Below are 19,917 nucleotides of genomic sequence, written 5' to 3'. Positions count from 1 at the left end.
ATTAGATTAACTGCCACAAATCTGACATCTAGATTTGCTGGGACATTAATAAAAGTCAAAATTGTGCAAGTAATGAAAGAGTGTAACAAGATTAGAAAATGCTGCACAGATGGTCTACATATCTGGAACACAACTTTGCCTGCAGTTGTGGTTTGATCTGTGTGTATCTAGGAATTACTAGTTTACTCACAAAAACACTCTACACTCATTCCTCCCCACTGATCTTCCCCCGGATCTTTTTCCTGCAAGTGTGACAGGTAATACACCTGCCCATTCAGACCCTCCCACACCACCTTTCAGAACCCCAAACAGTCCTTCCAGGTGAGGTGATTCTTCACCTGTAAGACTGTCTTTGAATATCCTACTCTATCCAATGCTCCCAGTGTGGCCTTCTCTATATCAGTGAAACTTGATACAGAATGGGGCACCACTTCGTCAAGCACATTTGCTCTGTCCACCATAAAAGGTAGGTTTTCCTGGAGGCCACCCATTTCAATTTGACTTTCCATTCTCATTCCAATATGCCTGTCCATGGCTGACGTGACAGCTACAAAGGGGCCACACCTCTGATTCTTTCTGGTGGGCCTCAAACTTGATGGCATGATAATTAATTTTTCTTAACTTTCGGTAATTTCTCCCTCTCCCCCTTCTCTCTTTTTCCATTCCCCATTCTGGTTCCCTTCTCATTCCTTCTCTGCCCATTGGCTCCCTCTGGTGCCCCTCCTCCTTCTTTGTCTTCCGTGGTCCTCTCCTATCAGATTTCCTTCTCTTCAGCCCTTTGCCTTTTCCACCCATCACCTCCCAACTTTTCACTTCACCCCCCCCCCCGAACCCTCCACCAACCCACCTTCCCGCTCTCCTGGTTTCACCTCCCACCGACCAGCTTTTACTCCTCCCCTCCCCCACTCCCTCCTTCTTATTCTGGCTTCTGCCCCCTTCCTTTCCAGTTCTGATGAAGTGTCTCTGCCTGAAATATTGACTGTTCATTTCCCTTGTTTGGTGCTGCCTGACTTGCTGAATTCCTCCAGCTTTTTGTGTGTGTTCCTCAAGATTTCCAGCATTTGCAGAACCTCTTTGTGTTTATGATATACTAGTTTACTTCAGAATCAGAATCACTTTATTGCTAGTATGTGAAACATACCAGAATTGATTTTGATTCAGTGCAGACATGTTGTTGTTCGTCCATCGTTGACGTCGATAAGGACCTCGACACCATAATGATGGTGTCGAGACTAGTGCGTGATTTGGATTTAAGTGAGGGAGAGTTGCGCAGCGTCAGCCTCACTCTCTCTTCCCAATTCCCATCTGGATCCAGTGGCAAGACAGAGTCTAGACGGCTGGAGATGGGGCTAGGCGCAGTGGATGACCAGGACATCTTCTGTGTCTTGTCCTGCTCTACACGTTCCACGACGCTTGCAGAGACCGCCTTCTTGACCGTTGGACCTTCCATTGGTCTCGTCTGCTCAATCCGCCGGAGTCTGTCTTCACATGCTGGGATAGACAACTCCCTATCTCACCGAGGGTTTGAGACCCGTCGGCTACCCTCACCTGGTTTAGCCGGCTTGTCGAAGCCGTTGCCCGGGGTGTGGCCGCTGTCGCGTGCAAACAGCTACGGGGAGCCACAGGTGAGAGCTGAGTGCCAGGTGGGGACCAAAGGTGGACTAACCGCCCTGAAAAGGACGTGACATGTTCCCCACCAGAGGTGCTACCCCTCCCTGACACCCCATATACACCCCATTTATGCAGACATAAAGCACAGAACAATACCGTAACACGACAGCAACCAATAGTGAACAAGACAATAGTGTGAACAGCTATGTACAATCAGCAAGTAGCAGAATGGTCACATGTGCAAATGTCAATAATCGAGTTAAATAAATGTGAACATATGAACAGAGTCAATAATTGCCAACAGAACAAGGAGAGCAGGAAAGACCATTTAACACAAGTTGTGTCAGGACATTTAGGGTATTGCTGTTATTAGAATTTTGTGTGGGAAGCTGGAGAGCTTCAGGAAAGAAGCTTTGGAGATGACATGGATTAATATTGTGTCTTGCATGTAATCAAGCTGTTATAGAAACATTGCTTATGTAACCTCATCATCTATAGCTTGAAAGATATTTAAGAATATGTAATGGGGGAGGGAGGTATTAAGCTTCACTGAAGAATCATTTCCAACTTCTGTATATGTGTCGGGGAGTGTTAATTGCTTTGGAAGGCGAAAGAGTGGAAAGGTTTCCTGTGATGTATCTTAGCTGTAGGTAAAACAATGTAAACCACTTTCAGTAAGTGTTAGTGTCTTATCAGCTTTACAGATTAGTTTATTGTATCATTTCATTAACTAACCTGGAAGAAGTCACTTCAAAGGATCAGTAATGCAATCATATAAAGAATTGAATTGAATTAACTTTATTACTTACACCTTTCATATACATGAGTAAAAATCTTTACATTATGTCTCCGTTCAAATGTGCAATTATGGTAATTTATAATAAATATTATGTACAACAAGGTTGTTAAATATCTGTTCATCCATTGTCGACGTCAATGAGGATCTCAACACTATTATGATGGTGTTGAGACTAGTGTGTGATTTGGACTTAAGTGAGGGAGACTTGCACAGCATCAGCCTCACTCTCTCTTCCCAATTCCCAACTGGATCCAGTGGCAAGAAGAGAGTCGAGATGGCTGGAGATGGGGCTAGGCACAGTGGATGACCAGGACGTCCTCTATAGTCAATGTAACGTGACCATCAGTTGCGTCAGCATGAATTAAGCAGTCTGATGGCCTGGTGGAAGAAGCTGTCCCGGAGCCTGTTGGTCCTGGCTTTTATGCTGTGGTACCGTTTCCCAGATGGTAGCAGCTGGAACTGCTTGTGGTTGGAGTGACTCGGGTTCTCCAATGATCCTTTGGGCCCTTTGTAAGTGTCCTGAATAGTGGGAAGTTCACATCTACAGATGGCTGGGCTGTCCGCACCACTCTCTGCAGAGTCCTATGATTGAGGGAAGTACAGTTCTCATACCAGGGGTGATGAAGCCAGTCAGGATGCTCTCGGTCATGGCCCTATAGAAAGTTCTTAGGATTTGGAGCGCCATACTAAACTTCTTTAACCGTCTGAGATGAAAGGGCCATTGTTCTACCTTTTTCACCACACAGCCAGTACGTACAGACAACGTGAGATTCTTGGTGATGTTTATGCCAAAGAATTTAAAGCTGTTCACCCTCTCAACCCCAGATCCATTGTTATCTATAGGGGTTAGCCTATCTCCATTCCTCCTGTAATCCACAACCAGCTCCTTTGTTTTTGCAATGTTGAGGGAGAGGTTGTTTTCTTGACACCACTGTGGTCAGGGTGTGACTTCCTCTCCATAGGCTGCCTTGTTATTATTTGAGATTAGGCCAATCAGTGTAGTGTCATCAGCAAATTTAATTAGCAGATTGGAGCTGTGGGTGTCTTCACAGTCATGGGTAAAGGAAGGGGCTTAGTACACAGCCCTGCAGGGCACCTGTGGTGAGGGGCAGAGGTGCGAGGAAGCCCACTCATACCACCTTCCGGTGATCCGACAGGAAATCCAGGATCCAGGCGCAGGGCAGTGTGAAGACTGAGGTCTCTGAGCTTCTTGTCAAACCTGGAGGAATGTGTTTAAGCTGCATACATTTAATATCGTTGGAAAATGCTACAGGAAATCCCTTGCAGTGTTACTTTTTTAATATAAAATAAAAGCACTTTATGATCTTTGCTAGTCTATCACTTCCTTACTTCGATGGCGATGTAGAATCGCATGAAATTTGATTACACAGAGACTGCGTATCTTCAGCTGGCTAGGTCCATACTGGTTGATACTAACACCCTCTACTACCACCACTTTTCTGTCTGATTTGTATATCTGAGGGTCTTTCACTTGGTGACAGAGACAGCTGTCTGGATCAGTAGAGCTACCCTCAATGCTGAATGAAAATAGAGTGACATCGTTGGGTTTTAATTGCCTCCTATATTCATGGATATGAATTATTTTCACCAGAACCTGTGACATGGCATTCCACTGAATAAGCTGCACACTGTTTCAACAGCATCTCTGTGTAAATTATTTATCTCCAAAAGGGAGAAACAATATTTTGTGTTCTGTGCTTTTGCTGGGATTTCTGGTGGAAGGGAAACCAGAGCATAAGCAGTTAGTCTAAAACATCAGTGTCCTTTTGTCTTCAAAATTTTCACATCATCTTCCAAAAAAGCCATAGTGACCAATTTTATATTCTACTGAAAATTGTCAATACACTGTTAATGTTGCACGAAGCCTTTTTAATTGCACCTAATAAAGGGGGGGAGGGTGATGGTGGGCTACTTATCATTTCTGAAACCTGAACTGAAAGATTGTTGACACAGAAGAGTGGCAAAGAATAATGCACTATTTTATATGCATATTTGTTTCATAGTCCTGAACCTTTTGTATTCTGCCCTGCATGATTGCATTCACTGTGGCTTAGGATGACTTGATTAGAATGTGACCCCACAGGGTTTCATACTGCAAAATGCCTCATGTCAGTTAGACTTGCATCAGTGGCTTGCAAAAGTTTGGGCACCCCTGGTCAAAATTTCTGTTACTGTGAATAGTTAAGAGAGTAGAAGATGAGCTGATCTCCAAAAGTCATAAATTTAAAGATGAAGCATTCTTTTCAACATTTTAAGCAAGATTAGTGTATTATTTTTGTTTTGTACAATTTTAGAATGAAAAGAAAGGAAAGGAGCACCATGCAAAAGTTTGGGCACCTCAAGAGATTTGAGCTCTCAGATAACTTTTACCAAGGTCTCAGACCTTAATTAGCTTGTTAGGGCTATGGCTTGTTCACGGTCATCGTTAGGAAAGGCCTGGTGATGCAAATTTCAAAGATTTATAAATACCCTGACTCCTCAAACCTTGCTCAACAATCAGCAGCCATGGGCTCCTCTAAGCAGCTGCCTAGCACTCTGAAAATTAAAATAAATGATGCCCACAAAGCAGGAGAAGGCTATAAGAAGATAGCAAAGCATTTTCCTGTAGCCGTTTCCTCAGTTCATAATGTAATTAAGAAATGGCAGTTAACAGGAACAGGTCTTGTTGGGGTCTGGAAGACCAAGAAAACTTTCCTAGGTAACTGCTCGTAGGATGCTAGAAAGGCAAATCAAAACCCCCGTTTAACTGCAAAAGTCCTTCAGGAAGATTTAGCAGATGGTGTGATGGTGCACTCTTCTACTGTGCAGGGACACCTGCACAAGTATGACCTTCCTGGAAGAGTCATCAGAAGAAAACCTTTCCTGCGTCCTCACCACAAAATACAGCGTCAGATGTTTGCAAAGGAACATCTAAGCAAGCCTAATGAATTTTGGAAACAAGTCCTGTGGACTGATGAAGTTAAAATAGAACTTTTTGACTGCAATGAGCAAAGGTAAGTTTGGAGAAAAAAGGGTGCAGAATTTCATGAAAAGAACACCCCTCCAACTGTTAACCATGGGGGTGGATCGATCATGCTTTGGGCTTGTGTTGCAGCCAGTGGCATTGGGATCATTTCACTGGTAGAGGGAAGAATGAATTCAATTAAATACCCGCAAATTCAGGAAGCAAACATCACACCGTCCGTAAAAAGGCTGAAGATGAAAAGAGGATGCCTTCTACAACAGGATAGTGATCCTAAACACACCTCAAAATCCACAATGGACTACCTCAAGAGGCGCAAGCTGAAGGTTTTGCCATGGCCCTCACAGTCCCCTGACCTAAACATCATCGAAAACCTGTGGATAGACCTCAAAAGAGCAGTGCATGCAAGATGGCCTAAGAGTCTCACAGAACTAGAAGCCTTTTGCAAGGAAGAATAGGCGAAAGTCCCCCAAACAAGAATTGAAAGACCGTTAGCTGGCTACAGAAAGCGTTTACAAGCTGTGATACTTGCCTAAGGGGGTGTTACTAAGTACTGACCATGCAGGGTGCTCAAACTTTTGCTTCGGGCCCCTTTCCCTTTTTGTTATTTTGAAACTGTAAAAGATGGAAATAAAAAAGTAATCTTGCTTAAAATATTAAAGAAATGTGTCATCTCTAACTTTATGCCTTTTTGAAATCAGTTCATCTTTTACTTGCTTAGCTATTCAAAGTAACAAGAATTTTGACCGGGGTGCCCGAACTTTTGCATACCACTGTATTACCTGCCAGTGTTCTAATCTTAACTTCAAATGGAGATTTGTGATTGACTAACTGTTTAAATTCTGTTAAATCTAGGAACAGTTTATATCTGATCTGGGACTAGGTTTAGTTAGACATGTACTTGTAGTTGCAAACTGCAAGCAGGGCATTCATGAGACATTATCTTTCAATTTTATATGAACTCTTGTCATTTGGGAGTGTGTGCTTAGTGAGTCGGTGAAAAGGAGGCAAGGTGCAGGATGCAAACCTGCATCCATCAGTAGCATGCAAATAGGTTGCTGTGATCCATTTGACCCAGAGACTGAGAAAGACGTTTTATGTTTGTCTGGTAATATTCATTGTATCAGGACTCCATTTAACTCTGCAGTCAGAGGAAAAGTTCATTAAGTGTAGTGTTTGTAATATGTAGAGTATTACAAATGGAAAGGATGGATTATACTAGTGAATCCGACACAATGTAAATGTGTCTCTCCCTTACAAATAAGAGGACAATACCACATACAGTTCACTGTGTCTATAATTATGTGAAAAATATTAAGATCACCCCTTACCTCTCTTCAATGAGTGAGATTGAGGATTTAAGTACATTATACCACAGCTGCATTCCATTCCTCATTTTCATTGAATTTGTTTACAAATGCAATGTTTTATCAAACTGTAACCTCTCATTATTGTTTGCTGACAAATGAGCACATATTGATGGCCAGTCCTCTATCGTGTTCTGTCATTGCACACTTTAGAAGATCAGATTTTTATAGCTCTGATAAGCTATAGCTGTAAATGCCAAACTCAGCTGTAAATGATCAACTCAAAAAATGAACAATTTGTATCATTTGATGGGCTGATTAATAGTTAGTATTAATTTGTTCAATTTAGTGGGCTGATTAGTAAATTTGCAGATGACACAAAAACCAGTGGAGTTGAGGATAGTGAGAAGGTTGTCAAAGGATTCAGTAGGATATAAATCAATTGGAAATGTGGGCAGAGAAATGATAGATGGAGTTTGACAAGTGTGAGGTGATACATTTTGGGAGGTCAAATGCAAGGGGAAAGTATACAATAAATGGCAGGACCCTTAGGTGCTTGATGAACAGAGTGATCTTTGCTCCCTGAGTGGCAACACAAGCAGCTAGAGTGGTAATGTAGGCTTATGGCACTCTGGTCTTCGATGATCGTCGTTTAGAAGTCAGAAAGTCATGTTGCAAGTGTTAGAAGCTTTGCTTCACAATTTTCGGAAATCTCACTGCCACATTACTTTAGATTACATTAGATTAGATTCAACTTTATTGTCATTGTGCCGAGTGCAGATACAAAGCCAATGAAATGCAGTTAGCATCTAGACAGAAATGCAAAAAATAGTGTTATTTACAAAATAACTGCGAATAAAAAGTAAGTGCTACAGCACACAAATATAAAGGTTCTGAGACAGTACAATATGGGTGCAGTACTGCTTAGCGCTGTGATGTGAGGTTCAGCAGGGTCACAGCCTCAGGGAAGAAGCTCTTCCTGTGCCTGCTGGTGTGGGAGCGGAGGCTCCTGTAGCGCCTACCGGATGGGAGGAGAGTAAAAAGTCCATGGTTAGGGTGAGATGCATCCTTGATAATGCTTTTTGCCCTGCCCAGGCAGCGTCTATGGTAGATGTCCTCAATGGTGAGCAATTGGGTGCCGATAATCCGCTGGGCAGTTTTCACCACACGCTGGAGTGCTTTGCGGTCCAATACAGTAAGGTCATGGAGCCTTTGGAGAGGGTGGACACAGGCTTCACCAGGATATTGTCTGGATTGGACAGTATTAGCTATAAGCAGAGTTTGGACAAATTTTGATCGTTTTCTCTGGAGCACTAGAAGCTGGGCAGAGAGCTGAAAGAAGTATATAAAGTTATGAAAGGCATTGGTAGCATAGATAGTCAGAGTTATTTTCCAGGTACGAAATTTAATTACCAGAGGGCATTAGTATTGGGGAAAGTTTAAACAAGACTTACAAAGCAATTTTTCTTTAGACTGGAGTAATGGGTGCCTGGAATGTACTGCCAGGGGAAGTGGTCGAAGCAGGTACAATTGTGAAGTTTATGGGGCACTTAGGCAGAATAAAGCTGGGAATAGGAGGACGTGGACCTTCTGCAGACACTTGGGAATATTTTGGATTCACATCATGTTCGATACAAACATTGTGAGCCTATGGGCCTGTTGTTTGCTGCACTGTTTTGTGCTCTAAAGCCATTGTATTTGCATTAAATGGTGGGTATTGTAGTAGCAATCATAGCATTAGGTACCTTTGGCCAGGACGTTTGAAAAAATTTGAGCAATAAAATTATATTTCTCCACATCATCAATTGTTGTGATAAACTGCAGCTTTTGTATGTGTACTGATGATACAACTTGTCAAGTAACATTGACTAGCTAGATTTGCAAGGTGTCTTTTTTTATGAAACCTGACTTTTTCTATGTAAACATTACTATTGCTATGAACATCTGGAACCAATTGACAGGCGACGTTAGAGGGTGATCAGTCTGGCAGCTATCAGAACCTATCATAGCATGAGCAGTCTTGTAGACCCTCATCTGGACAGAGATAACCTCTAGAAGGTGCCAATGCTTCTATCAGATCTATTGCTACACAGCCTACATTTCTCTTATTGACAAAACAGGGGTTTATCCCAAAAGAGGGTCTCCCCGATGTGCTTCTCTACATCAGTGAGAATGGACTCAGACTGGGGATTGCCTTGTCGAGTGGCTTTGCTCTGTCTACCACAAAAGGCAGGATTTGACTTTCCATTCCCATTCTCACATGGCTGCCCATGACCTACCTCCTCTACTGCTACAATGAGGCCAAACTCAGGTTGGAGGAAAAAAAACACCTCATATTTGGTTTGGGTAACACCCAAACTGATGGCAACAATACCATTTTCTTCAACTTCTTTAATATCTCCCCCTCCCTCATCCTTTTTCTTTTCCCTAATCTGTTTACCTTCTTACCACTTCCCTTCCAACCTGCCTATCACCACCCTCTGGTTCTCCTGCTGCTTCAGTGATCCACAGTCCTCTCTAATCAGATTCAATTTTTTTCATCACTTTATCTCTTCCACCTATCCCTTCCCAGCTCCTTACTTCATCCCACCTCCCCCTTTACCTGGTCTCACCTATAATCTGCTAATGTGTACTCCTTCCCATTTCCCACCACCTTCTTAATCTGGCTTCCACCCCTTCCTTCCCTATCCTGAAGAAGGGCCTCGGCCTGAACGGTGGACTGCTTATACCCCTCCACAGATGCTGCCTGACTTGTTGAATTCCTCCAGCATTTTGTGTGTGTCGCTTACCATCTTTCAAGAATAATGTAAATAGGAGCACCAACCTCACTAAACGCTTATTTTCAACTACTGTCAAATAAAAAGATTTATGAAGAATCCTTCTCAGATTTGCTGTGCTCAGAAATTTTATAACTAGCCTATGAAGATATCCTGTTCTTCATTCTCATTGACAGGGTTTGCTCCAAAACCAGTCCCAGTTCAGACTGAAGCTAAACAGGACTTTGAAATTGGACCAAGATTTTCCTAGATGGTTACTTTTACTACTCATCTTTACTCCATCTTTATAGACTTCTGCACACATGCCTTCCAATTGCTCCTTTCCTGCAAACGTACATTGTCCCTTCTAATTTATACCGCTGCTCCTTATTCTACCATTCCACTCAACAATAGTGCGATTGTTTTGTTGATTACATGCCTGATGTTATCAAATAGCACTTTAGCTGCATAGTCATTTATACAATTAAGTATTAGATCTTCTTACTCGAAATACTGAAAACTTTTTGTTATACAATGTGCAGGTTTGCTGTTTACAATGAATGACTTTATTGAGTTTGTTACATCATTCCTTCAGAAGTTATTTAGCCAATGTTTTGGCCATGGCATGAAGTCCATAATCTATTTTAAAACTGGGAAGCTAATTAACCATGTAGTAAAAGTAAGAAAAAAGGAAAATACAAGTTGATTTATATTAACAGTTAGCTGTAATGTTATGCTTCTTTAATCCACCATACATTATCAGTCATGAATAAGTTTGCTGCGTGCATAACAGCAATAAATTAACTTTCTGTCAAGCCTCTTTACTCAGAGGGTCATGAGAGTGTGGAATGAGCCACCAGCGCAAGTGGTGCATGCGAACTCAATTTCAAGGTTTAAGAGAAGTTTGGATAGGTACATGGATGTTAGGGGTATTGAGGGTTGTGGTCCCGGAGCAAGTCAGTGGGAGTAGGCAGTTTAAATGACTTGACACAGACTCGATGGACCAAAGGGCCCATTTATGTGCTGTTCTTTTCTATGGCAATGAATGCTGTCGAGAAACATACCCTCTCTTGAATTAACTGAGTCTTAGCATAAGCTAATCTTTATTTTTAGGATGTATTAACTATTTAATTCAAGTTTAATTTAAAATTAAATAAACATTTATATCAAATCATTAGTATTATTCTTTAGCATTTAAGAATCTCCAAAACTATCACAGAGTTTTGAAAAGGTTTGACATAGAGTAAGTGGCTGCATCGGTCATCTTCTTTCTAAAGGTTCTACAGTATATTAGTGCCTGTGGTTTTGAGGGTAGCAGATTTGAACCATTATTGCAGATACAGATCTGACTTTCTTAAGAGTTAATCTGTCCTGTTAGCTTGGCAGCCCAACTAGTAGTAGCTGGGATCAACAATGGATCGAACAACAGAATACCTCAGAAAGTATAACAGGAATGAGCAGAGCCAGCGCGGATTTGAAAAAGGGGTTTTGCATCTGTCTAATGTCTTGAGGATGGCAAATTTACTGATCACACAAAACTAAGCAGGAGTATGAGTTGTCAGCAGAAAAAAAACAAGCAAGCTAAGTGAATGGGTGAGTTCAGGGCAGATGGGCAGATGGAATATATCAGGCATGGACAGATGGAATATATCTGCCCTGGCAGTGGGTGGTCCAGTAGCAAATCAGTTCGCACCTCACAGCTCTGGAGACCTGGGTTTGATGCTCTCCGTTTAGTTTGCATGTTCTCCCCATAATTTTTTGGATTTCCCCAAGATGCTCTGGTTTCCTCCCACATTCCAAACACATTGGTTGCTAGGTTAATTGTCTGTCATATATTGCTCTTTGTGTAGGCAAGTGGCAGGAAATTTCCTGTTAGGGGCTAAAGTGTGAAGTAAATGGATGTGGAAATGAGGATTAAAGTAGGATTAGAATAGATGGTCTGTGTAAACATGTCTGTGTAAATTGACTGTTTATTTCCCTCCAGAGGTACTGTCCAAACCCCTGAATTCCTCCAGTATTTTGTGAATGGACTGAAGGCCTAGTTCCTTGTTGTATTGTTCTATAATGTGGAAAATTATAAGTTCATCCATTTGGTACATATAAAAGTAGATTTTCTTAAACCTCAACCTGTACTCTCTAATCCAAACAACGTCCTGGTGAATCTCTCTTAAGCCCTCTTCAAGGCCTTCACTTTCTTTCTGTAATGTAACAACCAGAACTGTGTTTGACATCTTCAGAAAGTTAGTAATGATTTCTCAGTGAATGTACTCCATGCTAATTTATATTTCCAGTTTTAACAAGCCTTCTCAAGGTAGCAGCATCACCTGATCATGGGCATTCTCATCACCCCTCCCTGTTTTCTGGAACCTAAAATAGGTTTAATTTCTAACTTTTCCTTGTTCTGAAGAAAGTTATTGATTTGAAACATTTCATTTCATAGGGCTGCTGACATGATTATTTACAGCTTTTCCTGCTTTTCTTATTTTAGAAAAGCCCAATCTTGCCAAATTTACATCTTCCGATGTTACTCATTGCACTCATGATGGCATGGAACCAAAGACTTGATACCAAGCTTATCCCATGCTTTGTATTGTCCCTTAAAAAATCAGGGGAAAAGTATGAGTAGAACTTGGTCTCCTTACTTTATGTTTCTAGGATTTTCCCATCTAATTCCCAATCTATATAAAATTCAGAATGTACCATTTTGAAGATTATTAAATTGAACTTTGAAGTATGAGGGGTGATTGATAAGTTCGTGGCCTAAGGTAGAAGGAGTCAATTTTAGAAAACCTAGCACATTTATTTTTCAACATAGTCCCCTCCTACATTTGCACACTTAGTCCAGCGGTCATGGAGCATACGGATCTTGGACCTCCAAAAAGTGTCCACAGCAGGGGTGATTGATAAGTTCATGGCCTAAAGTAGAAGGAGATGAGTTATACAGCTCTTGTTACGTGCACATGCAGGTCAACTCTTTGAGTGATAATGCAGAAAGTTAAGTTAATAACTCACCTCCTTCCACCGTAGGCCAGGAACTTATCAATTACCCCTCGTATATAGAGAGTGCTTGCCTGTGGGATTCCCCATCCTTTTATGATTAAGGAATCTCAGAGTTATCCCACAACTAAAAATTGATGGAATGGGTTTGGCAATCTAACTAATTTGTCAACTATAGGTTGATCAGATGCACAGAATTAGCAAACGGGAAACCCTATCAAATCTTTTTATAGAAAAGAAGCTTCGGAAATTCATGCCTTAGTTTTCACCATGTCCTATTTATCCCTGTGCTTTACAGATCCTACATTGGATTCTGGTAAAACACCACCAATTTTAGAAGTGTTGTCCTTATTTTGAAGACCATTGCTTTGATCTCAAATATTTCTAAACACCCCTGTCCCTGTAATCATCGAATTCTGACCTCTTAATCATCTCTGGAATTAATGCTGTATCTTCAGTTATAAGATCCTGATCTCTGATCTCCTCTCCTGAATCAACTCCTGATTAATTGTAATCTGTCCTTATATCTCATTATATGTCAAGGTATAAAACTTGTTTGATGTCTCTGTGGACAGGCCCATGGATGTCTGTTATATAAATAAATCAGTTGTTTAAAAAGAGGGAGAATGACAACATTTAGGCCATCTCTATTTTTAGCTTACTGGGAATCAGACATGAATATCTCCCAGAAGGGAAGTATATTCTCAAATAATGAGAGAAATTATAAATAGACATTACCAGCAAGAAATGTTCTTTATTTCTAATTTATGGTCAATGTCATTTAAAGAAAAGTTGCTACACAGATGTTGCTTATTAGATAAGAGAAGAAGATTGTAGCATAATAGGATGGATATTTGCTGGATTTTTGTGGGCCATGTGTTCTTATCTGTGGATAATTTTGATTGTGGTTCACTAGGTCAACATTAAAGTACATCATCTAACACTTGTAACATTGTGTTACGCAAGCTGTAGTCAAAGTGTGCATGATAAGCAGTGGTATCATTAATCCATGAACAAAACTCCGTTGGCACCTGTCCATCTGCACCCGGCTGACATAACACAAAGAGTAGACCAGTGACAGGAAATAAGGACTAAACAGATTTGCATCTGTACTAGTCAAAGAGAGCTTTAATTATTTGTCCGTTTGTCATGGATTTATTTGATGGGGTGGTTATTGAGCTCAGCTGTGTGAAGCTGCTGTAGTCTCGGATTTTCCCCAGATTTAAGTCCACGCTGGTCTGTGACAGTGATTGATAGGTGCCACATCTGGCAATTTTTAGCACATACTTATGTTCATGCAAGAGGGGTATTTCCTTCGTTATGAGCAGCAGAGAGCAATGACCCCCTTGGCCATGTTGATGTTGCCAGACGTGATCAGGCTGAGATTTTGTTGACTGGGCAAGTTGATGGCATCTCCAGAGAGAGCTTCTTGGTTTGTTGTTGCCTGCTGTAGCCACCCTGCCAGTGGAGTGCGGCATTGAGGAAGGAGGGCGGGGTGATGAGGACTGAAGAGAACACTACTTTGCTGGACTTTCAAAGGCTACGTGAGAATCCCACTCCACACGAGGGCCCTGAATGAAGACCCAGTCTCTGCTTGCGTGAAGCAGGATTTTGTAAACAATTGGAGTTCTGAAGATAAATGTTGAGTTGTCATCTTGCTACACAAGTTCCTGCATCATCCATCTCAAACAAGACGGATTTTAAACGTTTCCCCTTGGCATTCGTTACCAAGCTTCTAGCAGTGACAAGAGGCTTCAGACACTAGCTTTCAATAAGCTCCTATTATCAATGCTTCCGAATTATGCAGTGATGATCTCTACTTTATTTGGAAAGACTTTCCACCATGTACTAAACATAGGTCAGAGATGTGGAGACATTTCCCTGGGCTCTATAATCCAGCTCCAAAATCCCATTTAGCATCAAGCACTCTATAGCATTCAACACACACAAAATGCTGGAGCAACTCAGCAGGCCAGTCAGCATCTATGGAGAAGAGTACAGTTGATGCTTCGGGCCGAGGCCTTTCAGCAGGACTCTGTACCATTGTCAGCCCCGTCAACGATACAGAATAGTCACCGTAGTTCACAAGTGACACTTCATGTCTACATTGAGTCATCTCTAAAATAGGTTGGTGTTTCTCCACTACCTGAAAGTAAAGATCAGCCTTATAGAAAATGAGAGATGTCCTTTTTAAAGAGCAGAGTTTCCCTCCCTCTACTACTGATGTTGCCCGCACCCACATCTCCTCCATTTCCTACACATCTGCGCTCACCACATCTTCCTGCCATCGCCACAGTGATAGAGGCTGTCAGCCTCCATATCCATTTCATTACCCTCTGCAGCTTCTGCCATTTTCAAAGGGACTCTACCGCTAAATGTATCTTTACCTCCCTCCCTCCGCTTTCTGCAGGGATCACTCCCTCTGCAATTCCCTTGTCCATTTGTCACTCCCCAGTAATCTCCCTTTGTGTACTTATCCCTGCAAATGCTACAACTGCCCATACGCTTCCACCCTCACCTCCACTCAGGGCCCCAAGCTGGGGTTTTCTATTGCGTCCAGTGCTCCCAATGTGGCCCCCTGTACATTGGTGAGCCCATTGTAAATTGGGGGACCGCTTCATCAAGCACCTTCACACCAACCGCCACAAGTGGGACTTCCTGGTGGCCAAACATTTTAATTCCAGTTCCCATTCTGACATGTTGATCCATGGCCTCTTCTTGTGCCAAGATGAGGCAACCCTCAGGGTGGAGGAGCAACACCTTGTATTCTGTCTGGGTACCTGCCAACCTAATGGAATAAATACCAATTTCTTCCGGGGAACAAAATTCCCCCCACTTTCCTCCATTCCACACTCTGACCTTTTACTACTTCTCATCTGCCTATTACTTTCCCCTGGGTCCCCTCTTCCCTTTCTCCTATTGTCCACTCTCCTCTCCTATCAGATTCTTACCTCTTCAGCCCCTGTCCTTTCCCACCCACCTGGCTTCACCTATCACCTTCCAACCGGCCATTTCCCCTCCCCCCACCTTTTTAATTCGGGTATCTCCCCCCCCTCCCCTTCCCTCTCAGCCTTGATGGGACTCAACCCAAAACGTCGACTATTCGCTCCGTTCCACAGGTGCTGCCTGATCTGCTGAGTTTCTGCAGCATTTTGTATGTATTACCATGTAGAAAATGAACGCCTTATGATCTTGGAAATTATAGGACAAGAAAATAAAAAAAAAACTCTTAAGGGATTCTATAGGGCATAATTGCATCAAATATTAGTTAAGCCTAATATACAGCACAGGGTACAATACTTATGTACAACTTTGTATTAATTCTCACTAAAGTTTATTTTAGTACTCCTATCAACATGATTAATAATTAAGGTTTGCTAATTTAATCTTACTGATTCTAGTATTACTGAGGCAGTCCAGAAAGCAACTTCAGAAGTAGAGTATTATTTCAGTAACAACAATGAACACTCATTGCACTACATATTTTGTGATATGATTTCCTTAGCAAATATTCAAATTTCATGATAATCATTCACCAGTGTCTTGTGGGTGTGGTGGCAAAATATGGGGAATGTTGCTTTGCCATGCCTCCTGGCCTCCATGTAAATCTGCTGCTATTCTGTGTGAACTCTGATCATTAATCTGGTCAAATTTTGCAATTCCCCCCCCCCCCAAAAGATGGTTCTTTGCATTGTAGTATTATCTGACTACAAGTTGAATTTTATTGTGAAGATTGCTGGAATTGTGAATGATGGTCCACCTATAGATGCTATTGACATCAAAGACATTTTTAGATAAAAATTTTAGAAAATTTCTACTTGAAGAGTTTTTACAAAAAAATGTTACTGTGGGAGCAGATCATGGGTTACCACAAATCAGAATAAATTATAGAATTGCAAAATCATTACTCATCTAATTCTAACATGAAGGTACTCAATATTCTGCATACTAAGGTAAAAGGAACTTTTCCTTGGGTGTTTAATCCCTCAGAGTTGATACGACTGCAATATAAAGGTGCCACTTTATGTAGCAAACAGAACTCATGCAAGTTCAAAACTGCAACAGCTTCTTTCCAAAAGCACAATATTATTTTTTAAGCAGAATCCATTGAGTGAAGGCTGAATACACTCAGATTGTACGTATAAAATCAATCCTAGTTCAGGTCATCTGAATTCTGAGTCACTTTATACAATCTGCATCATTTTGTTTGTACTCTCAGTGTGCAAGTGTTCCTCACAGGAATCCTTAAAAAAGCCAAAATGGATTCACTATTTGATGACCATCTACCTTTTGTAATGCACGGTTTAAATGCTAATGAAAATAAAGTGCCATATTTTGAGTCTTATTACTAGGCTATTGATTCTGAGTGTTTGTCAAAATGGTCATTCCAGATTCTCAGATCTGCAATGCTTTCTTTAGGAGACAGAGTAAAAGTTTCATTTGATTTAATCACTCTTTTCTAGATGGTAAATACTTGTGATTCCTTTTATGTTTATAGAGTTCAGCCATACTTCACAAGAATTCTTAAAAAAGTCAAGACCACAGCCATCTACACTTTCAGCAAGGCATTCTTCCATGTTAAATGGCAGAGCAGAAATTTATGCCAATTGTATGGTTGTTGATCAGGTAAGTCACTAAAAATATTTCGGCCCGTTCTGAAGAAGTCCAAAGACGTTGGTGACAAGTTTTCTAAATGGTTCTTCTGTTTCATGCATCACGTCTAATGGAAAACATTTATTTGTTGTTAACTATAATGAAAATAACTAATTATAAAATAATTCCCTGATAAGTGATCTTAAACACATTTACTGGTGGCAGTAAACATTGCAACAGAGCTGATTATAATTTTCAACAGTTCCTCCTATGAATGAATTTTTATTACCGTTAGAAGAGTAGATAGACTCTAAAAGGACTGTTGTCAGTGTGGGTGGTGAATGAATGATAAAATTGGATTTTGTATCTACAGTTTCCTACTCAGATGAAAAGTTGGTTGCAGCATTGGCAGATGACATTTATTCCCATTATGTACATTTTGAGAAGTTAAATAGGAGTTCAACATATAGAATAAATGGTAAGGGAATAAGGAATCTTGATTAACAGGGAGGCTTCGAGGCCCAAGTCCATTGTTACCTGAATGTAAGATAAATAGGTTAGTGATGAAGGCACATTCATTAGTTGGATATAGAATATAAGAGTTGGGACATTATACTTTAATTTTATAAAACTTTACAGTTCCAGTCAGTACTTTTTAGGAACGATATGATTGCACAGGAAAGAATACGGAGGTAATTTACTAAGATGTTTTCTGGACTAGGGACAGTAATAATGGGAAGAAACTGGATAGGCTGTTTCTCTTCTGGGAGTGAGGGAGACTGAGGAGTGGTGTGAAAGAAGTATTGATTATGAAAGGCATTGTTAAGGTGGCCAAAGGAGCTGGTAGAATCAGACAGACACTTAAATAGTTCAATGTAAATTTATTATCAGAGTATATACATGTCACCATATACAAGCCTGAGATTCATTTTCTTGCAGGTATACTCAATAAATGTAATAACCATAATGGAAGCAATAAAAGACAGCACCAACAGGGGGGACATCCAGTGAGCAAAAGACGACAAACTATGCAAAAAAGAAAGAAATAGTAATAATAGCTTAAAAAGCAATCAATATTGAGAACATGAGATGAAAAATCACTGAAAGTGAGTCCATGTGTTGTGGGACCAGTTCGGTAATGGGGCAAGTGAAGTTGAGTGAAGTTATCCCCTCTGGTTCAAGAGCTTGATGGTTGAGGGGCAATACCTGTTCCTGAACCTGGTACATGAATCCTGAACCTCTTGTACCTTCCCTCTGATGGCAGCAGTGGGAAGAGAGCATGACCTTGGTGGTGGATGTCTCTGATGATGGATGCAGCTTTCCTGCGACAACGCTCCATGTAGATGTGCTCAATGGTGGGAATGGCTTTACCCATGATGGACTGGACTGTATCCGCTACTTTTTGTAGGATTTTCTGTTCAAGGGCATTGGTATTTCCATACAAGGCTGTAATGCAACCAGTCAGTTTAACCTCCATCACACATCTATAGAAGTTTGTCAAAGTTTTAGATGTCATGCCAATCTTTGCAAACTTCTAAGGAAATAGAGGCGCTGCGGTGCTTTCTTCATAATTGCACATATGCTGGCCCATGACAGGTCCTCTGAAATGATACCACTGAGGAATTTAAAGTTTCTGACCCTCTCCACCTCTGATTCCCCCAGTGAGGACTGGCTCATGGACCTCCAGTTTCCTCCTCCTGAATCTATAATGAGCTACTTTGTCTTGCTGGCATTGAATAAGTGGTTGTTGTTTTGGTTAAGGCATAGATGGGTGCATTCCTAATATGAGCAAATTGGATTAGTGTAAAAGGGAAAAATGATTGGCATTGACATGGAGGGCCACAGGATGTGTTTCTGTGCTGAATGACTTCATACACCTCCAGCAGTCTTGGCAGCTCATCATTGTACTATTCAGACTCCTTCCCCAGCAAGTTTGTATGTAATACTGGACAACAATTTTTTTCAAAAGTGTTGCTTCCTCAGAATTTTTTTTTGTTTATGATAGACCGCTTGAAGCTGAACACAAATATTATTTCAGACTACTTGTATCACGTAGGAGTTTGGAGAAACAAGAAATTAACTTTAATTGCATTTAATGTATTTAATTGCATAACGATGCTGACACTTTTCAATAATTCAACTAAACTAAAAATGTTCTGTTGTTGATGTTTATTTGTACTCAGTGTCTGAGGTTTCTTTCTTAAGTGTCCGACAATAAACAGCCAGCATTGATGGATTCCAGTTGCCCTGATACCATTTCTCCATGACTGCAATATCCTGGCGAAACCTTTCACCATGCTCATCACTGACAGTGCCAAGATTTGCAGGGAAGAAGTCTAAATGGGAATGCAGAAAATGAATCTTTAGTGACATGTTGTACTTCATGGTTTTGTAAGCTTGAGGTATTTTGTCAACCAGCTGCACATAGTTTGGTTCTCTGTAGTTGCCAAGAAAATTTTCAACAACATCTTTCAATGTTTTCCATACCATTTTCTCCAGTCCCAATTGCCTGTCATTGATGACTGGTTTGATTTGTGGACCAACAAAAATGCTTTCCTTAATCTTGGCATCTGTTATTCTGACTTCAATTATGAATTGATATAACAAATGTAGGCAATTTAAAAATATAGGTCATGATGGGGAACTTTCATGGTGATTTTCATGATCCGTAGGCCAAAGTCCATAAGATACACCAAAAAATATTCAGGAAGCAAGATCTTTGTTGTCCAGTGTAGTTGTTGGTCATTTTAAATAGCAGAACTTGTTCTGGCTGTTCAGAACTGTTTCCCTGTACATGGCCCACATTTAGTTGTAAATAATCTCACAACTAGGGAAGCAATGAAGTTTGCTTGAAGAATGATCCACTCTAGC

The 19,917-nt window shown here is 40.9% G+C and overlaps 1 protein-coding gene across 4 annotated transcripts in view; it reads left to right on the top strand.

Moving 5' to 3' along the window:
• Window positions 1-19,917, top strand: part of arhgef28a (Rho guanine nucleotide exchange factor (GEF) 28a) — a 379,030-nt gene that overhangs the window by 191,146 nt on the left and 167,967 nt on the right. For all 4 annotated transcript variants that reach the window (XM_072257921.1, XM_072257920.1, XM_072257923.1 and 1 more), the window contains one exon: window positions 16,952-17,079. In XM_072257921.1, the coding sequence (XP_072114022.1) occupies window positions 16,952-17,079 (128 nt within the window). The remainder of the gene's footprint in view (window positions 1-16,951; window positions 17,080-19,917) is intronic.

Source organism: Mobula birostris, chromosome 5, assembly GCF_030028105.1.
Source record: "Mobula birostris isolate sMobBir1 chromosome 5, sMobBir1.hap1, whole genome shotgun sequence".
Taxonomy (NCBI): Eukaryota; Metazoa; Chordata; class Chondrichthyes; order Myliobatiformes; family Myliobatidae; genus Mobula; species Mobula birostris.
Note: the sequence above shows the minus strand (reverse complement) of the source record. Positions and strands in the feature narration are given on the sequence as shown.